This window comes from Scyliorhinus canicula, chromosome 6 (assembly GCF_902713615.1).
Source record: "Scyliorhinus canicula chromosome 6, sScyCan1.1, whole genome shotgun sequence".
In the NCBI taxonomy this organism is placed as follows: Eukaryota; Metazoa; Chordata; class Chondrichthyes; order Carcharhiniformes; family Scyliorhinidae; genus Scyliorhinus; species Scyliorhinus canicula.
The window spans coordinates 32,308,086-32,314,416 of record NC_052151.1 but is presented as its reverse complement, the minus strand read 5'-3'; the positions used below and the strand labels follow the sequence as shown (position 1 = coordinate 32,314,416).

General features: G+C 42.4%; 1 protein-coding gene across 3 annotated transcripts in view; it reads right to left on the bottom strand.

Moving 5' to 3' along the window:
* Positions 1 to 2,820: 2,820 nt before the first annotated feature.
* Positions 2,821 to 6,331, bottom strand: part of nphp1 (nephronophthisis 1) — a 191,797-nt gene continuing 188,286 nt past the window's right edge. For 2 of the 3 annotated variants that reach the window (XM_038799127.1, XM_038799126.1), the window contains one exon: positions 2,821 to 4,293. In XM_038799127.1, the coding sequence (XP_038655055.1) occupies positions 4,015 to 4,293 (279 nt within the window). In that variant the 3' untranslated portion in view covers positions 2,821 to 4,014. The remainder of the gene's footprint in view (positions 4,294 to 6,331) is intronic. The other variant, XM_038799128.1, reaches the window with a different exon arrangement.

Sequence of the window (6,331 nt, the reverse complement as noted above, 5' to 3'; positions counted from 1 at the left end):
CTCGCCCATCATACAGGATGGGAAGACTTGTGGAGCCTTCCAAACAGCAGAAGTAGCAATAATAGAACTAAGCGATTGTACAATCAATGGATCAGATCAAAGTTCCACTGTCCTGTCACATCCAGTAGTGGATGATGGTGGACAGTGAGTTGTTTATCTGTCCACCATCATCCACTACTGGATGTGACAGGACTGTGGAGCTTAGATCTGATCTATTGTTTGTACAATCGCTTAGTTCTATAATGACCACTTCTGCTGTTTGGCATGCAAGTAGTTCTGTGTTGTACTTTCATCAGATTGATACCTCATTTTTTGGTGTGCCCAGTGTTGCACCTGGAATGCCCTCCTCTTCCTTGAATATGGTTGATCACATGGCCTAGTGGCCTCAGGATGCCCATTCTTGAGTTGCTAGATCTGTTCCGAATCCCTCCCATTTAACAGTGTCATGCCACACGACACATTATCGGATACCCTCAATGTGAAAACAAGACTTTGCCTCCACAATGCAGATATTTGTCTCCTGTTCTCATAACACAATCCCCTCCAGCCCAAATAAAATGATGAGTTTTCCCCTCCGAAGATCAATATGCTCAATACAAATTGAAGACTACTACCATGTTGTCTCTTATTTATCTGTGGGTGATTATCACCCCGACGAAGTTGTTTTTACATTTTAAAAAGGGACACCTAAATCTGAAATGGAGTGGACATCTTATTCCAAATGTACTACAGCTTCATAATTAACTTATGAGTACAATTTTGCTGCTGATGGCCCACAGCACCTCATGGATGCCCATTCTTGAGTTACTAGATCTGTTCGAAGTCCATCTAATTAAGAATGGTGGTTGTGCCACAACACTCCTCCCATACGATCATGGACAAATGCATCTACCGCATGCAGGTTGGTGAGGATGTTTTTCTGTCTTGTTGGTTCCCTCACTGCCTGATGCAGACCACGTTTAGCAGCTGTGTCCTTTAGAACGCGACCAGGTTGGTCAGTAGTTGTGCTACCGAGCCATTCTCAGTAATGGATATTGAGGTCCCCCACCCAGACTGTATCTGTGTGCTTGCCAACCTCAGCACTTCCTCCAAGCGGTGATCAACAGAGTCTCGATTCATCAGCTGATGACTGCTAGTATATGGTAACCAGGAGATTTCCTTGCCCATGTTTGGCCTGTCATAGAGTTAATGTTGAGGATTCCCAGGGCAACTCCTTCGCAAATGTATATTGCTGCCACTGCCATCTCTGCTGGGTCTGTCCTGCAAATGGGAAGGACATAACCAGGGATGGTGACGCATGGGGCAAGGTATGATTCTGTATGATAATGTTAGGCTGTTGCTTGACTAGTCAGTGAGACAGCTCAACCAACTTTGGCACAATCCCCCAGATGTTAGTCCAGAGGACTTTGCAGGATTGACAGGGCTGAGTTTGCCAATGTCGTTTCCAGTACCGAGGTCGGTTTCCCTCGTCCTTTTTCATTCTTCATAGACTGTCTAACTAATGCGATGCAAATGAGTGGCTTGCTGGGCCATTTCAGAGAGCATTTAAGAGTCAACTGCACTGCTTTTTAAAAATATAAATTTAGAGTACCCAATTCTTTTTTCCAATTGAGCAATTTAGCATGGCCAATCCACCTACCCTGCACATCTTCTTTGGGTTGTGGGGATGAGGCCCACACAGACAGGGGAGAATGTGCAAACTTCACACGGACAGTGACCCAAGGCTGGGATCGGACCCGGGTCCTCGGCACCATGAGGCAGTCAACTGCAAATCTAGGCCAGACCAGGTAAGGACAGCAGATATCCTTCCCTACAGGACATTAGTGAACCAGATAGGTTTTTATTTTAAAAAATGCCCCACAAACTGAAACTTCATCCACTTGCCTGCTTCATTCCCTAAAACTAGATCCAGCACCACCCTCTCCCTTGTCGGACTTTCTACACATTGGCAACAAAATGCTCTCCTGGATGCATTTTAAGAATTACACCCCCTCCAAGCCTTTCACACTTTGACTAGCGGAGTTAATATTGGGGAAGTTAAATTCCCTACTATATTACCCAATTTTTCTTACAACTCTCAGTGATTTGGCTGTATATCTGCACTTGTATCTCTCCCTGATTGTTTGGGGACCTACAGTATATTCCCAGCAATGTGATCTAAGTTCTACGCTCTCAGCAAGGTGATCTACTAATGAGCCTACTAAAATATCATCCCAGAGTACTGCCGTGATGTTCTCCCTAATCAATAATGCAATTCCTCCTCCTCTTTTATCTCCTGTTCTATCATGCCTGAAACTTCTACATCCTGGGATGTTCAGCTGCCAGCCCTGTCTTTCTTTCAACCAAGTTTCTGTGATGCTCTATTGGTAATTCTTTACCATGATCACTTACCATCCATAATCAAGAAATAAACCACCTGTGGATAAGATGCAGAAAGGGCTCCCAAAATTATATCCTTAATTAGAAGGATGGCGCGAGAATTAAGACTATCCATTTTAGAGAAGTGATGCTTTAGAGAGAATATAAGAGAATTTAAAAAAGGATGAAAAGATTGACATTAGATTGTAGAAGTTATATGAGAGAAACTGGGCTTAAGTTAGTTACACTGATGGTTTAAGTCACATTGCATCAAGATGCACCTCTGCAGAGCAAGGCAGAAATTTACTTGTTACCAGCCCAGATGTTACCACTCAGAGTATCTAAGATACGTCCATTCTAACTGCACTACAATGTTCTTCTTTAAATTTGCCCGATAGTAATATCTGCTTTGCAGTCCCCTTGTTTCCAAGAAAATAAATGGTCCATCCACCAAAACTGAAGTAGAGTGGATTTTAAGGTTTTACTTTATTTTGAAACACACCATCATTCTCTTCAGTATACAAAAGTGTTTCAGGTGCATGGTTAAAAAGTCACAATTCAACTACTGTACAAGTACAGTATTGCACCTTAAGATAAAAAAAAGTTTGAAACAAGGAACTGTCATTTGTAACATTGAAGCCACACCTTCCACTATTCTACCCACCTTTGTCAAGCACCCTACCCCCCCCCCCCCCCCCCCAGACTACCTGAAACCACCATTCTTCCATCTGCCAAGACTTCTATATTCTTTTCCTAGCTTCCATGGGAATCAAAGTGATTTACCACATTTCCTGCGAAGTATTGATCCATTTTTGTAGTTATCATTTGATCCAGAAATGACCACTTTCTAAAAATTTGTTGCATATTACTTGCTCTAACTTCAGATTTTGAGAAAGTGTGATCCTGAAATTTTCCCCGCTACAATTTGTTACCAATCCTGGTTATGCACAGAGAAATACTGGTCAAGTCTCCAATCGGAGTTAGTTCCATTTAACGGAAAGGAATTTATCATGTTTAAGTGAGAGATCTTTTTATTAATCAATAAAAGAGAATGAAAATAATTGTCCAGGTACATATGTTAATAGGTTACCAGCCAGCATATTGATGCTCACTGGCGTTCAGCAAACCTAATATCTGGGGTCACAGAATCCCAGCTATAACTCTAATAATAATTTGGTCTAGGCAGAAGGTCACTGTAAAGAAAACCAAGGGAGTGTTTGGTTTGATTAGTACAACACTGATTGGGTCACAGTTGTGTAAGCTGTGATGCTCAAGGTCATGAGTCCAAATCCCATCATGGACAATTATGAAATAAATGCAGCGTTGTCCTTAGGGAGCATTGTCTTTTGGGTTAAGTTTGAAACAGAATGCAAAGGTAAATTGGCAGGGAAATAGTATTTGTGAATAGTTTCAGTTGACAAACTGCCAGCACAGATGTGAGACACCAAATAGCCTTAACCTGTGCTGTAATTTTGATGATTCCATAATAAGATAAATCTAGCTGAAATAATAGCATCATGCCAATTGCAAGTGATCTTTTGAAAATAAAACTAACATGGTTATCTTTGCCTCTTCTCCCTCCCAAAACAGATATGTTAAAAAGTGTTCATTAAAACATCTTGTGAGTCTATTTCCCTTTAATATTGAATTCAAGAGTCAGTCTACAATAACTGCATTTCTATTCATTCCCAGGAAATCATAGCTTATCTCTGAAATATCAAAAACTTGATAAGCATGTTCTGGAGAAAGCAGGCTGAAAAGGGAGCCATTTGTCTTCCGACTTTCTTGTAAAAAGTCGGCAATAGCCTTCCAGCGGCAAATTTCAACATCTTCATCGGCCCATCGGTTTGTTGGCAGAGTTGTGGAACGAAGAAGGGGATATGCGCTGTCATGGTACACCTGGATAAATAAATTCTTCAGAAAAGCTGCATCCCTCTGAAAAAAAGAGAAATCAATTCTTAACTATTTCAATACTAAGAAATATTTAATATTCATTTAAACATAATAATTGTAAATCATTTTGTTGTCAGCGAATGTCAACATTTAAAGGAAAATGCGGGAAAGGATCCTATTCTAGACAGTAGGTATCTTAACTCGGTGCATCCTATTAATATCAAATTAAATGCACCAATGTAAAATAAACAACCACTGATTAGAACCAAGTGCAAGGTATTGGAAGATTTAGACATATTTATACATAAAAACAATCTGAGATTGCAGTTATATTCCCACTTTTGTAACATGTTCAATTTTGCAACAATACAGAAACGGCAGTATAATTCTGCCGTTCGACTGATTATTCTTTTATATTTGTACTTTGCATTTACGTATAATTCCCTTTATCGCACCAGACATCTCAAGCCCTGTACAATTAATGAAGTACTTTTTGAAGTGTAGTTGCTGTTGTAATGTAGCAACCTAATTTAGTTGGTAACACTCTTGCCTCAGTCATGAGGTTCTGGGTTCAAGTTCCAGGACTCGAGTACAAAAATCAAGGCTGTTGCTCCTGTGAACTGAGACTCTGCTGCACAGTCCAGTGGTGCTGTCTTTCAGGTGAGATGTTAAACTGAAACCTCAAATAGAAGATCCCTCACGGTGCTATTCTGAAGGAGGGGAGTTATCCCCAGTGTCCAATATCTGATCCTACAATCAACACAACACTACATAACTGGTCACTATAGCATCGCTGTTTGTGGGAGCTGGCTGCGTACATGTTTGTTGCTGCACTTCCTACATCATAACAGTGACTAACTATACTTCAAAAGTAATTTCATCGGGTTTGCGGTGGCGACATGTAAATGGAGGTCGCACGTTGGGTGGCCAGTGTGTCCACGATAATGGGCGCAGTGTTGCATCCGAAGGTGGATCGATCTAAGTCATGCTAGTTGACCCCTTGCCGGGGTGGGGGCTCAGAGAGTTTTCTTTTTTTTCTACCAATGCATAATGCATATTCGAGAATTGATTTCTTCATTATGGGGAATTCGTTGTTGTTGGAGGAGTGGTTTTTTTAGACCACGATCCGCACAGGTGGATGTGGTCTTGGGGAAGGGGCCTGCACAGAGGCTGGCATGAAGGGTGGTTGTGGGGCTGCTCGTGGATCTGGGTTTTTGTGTGAGGATGGCAAAGGTGATTGACGATTATGTGGGATTCAATAAAAATGGGACGGTTTCGCCGTCGGTGGTATGGGAGGCGCTGGTAAGGGGTGAGATCATCTCGTAGAAGGCGCATGTGGATAGGGAGGCAAGAGAGGAGAGGAGCGGAGCAGCCGGTAGATAAAATGTAGGAAGTTGTTGGGAAGTATCCGGAAGATCTCACTCTGGAAATTTTGGCCAGTAAAAAGAAACTGCAGATGCAGTTTGACCTTTTGCCCACAGGGAAAGCAGTACGCCAAGAAGGCGCCGGGCTGGGGTAGGGAGCCGGAGACAATGTAGGTGAGTATGGAGGCAGGCTCTTGTTGGGGTCAGGATTGTGGGCGCTGGCAAAGGCGCCGCTTCCATTTGTCCAAGGGAAATATTTGGGTAGTCCAGTGGTGGCAACACTGAAGATATGGAGGTAATTTCAGCATCATTTTAAGTTAGGGGCAGGTTTGAAGCTGATCTCTATCCAAGTGAATCATGTGGTTGAGCTGACGTATCATTGGCAGGCTGGGTATAGGTAGTAAAGATGAATATTTTTCCGAGGTTTCTAATTTTATTCCAGTGTTTACCGGTCTTCTTGCCGAAAGCATTTTTTATGGGGGTGGAACAGTTAATCTTGTAGTTTGTCTGGGCAGATAAGAAGAGTGTGGAGAGAAGGCCGCTTGCTGGTGGGACAGCTCCATTGGCAGGCGGCCTCATGGGAGATTGTTCAGGTCCGGAATGGGGTGAGGTGGCAGATGACTGCTCCAGAGCAAATAAATAGGGCATTGGAGGAATTTTATAAGAGGTTGCATTAGTCGGAGCTCCTGGGAGATGAGTCAAATATGAGGGAGTTT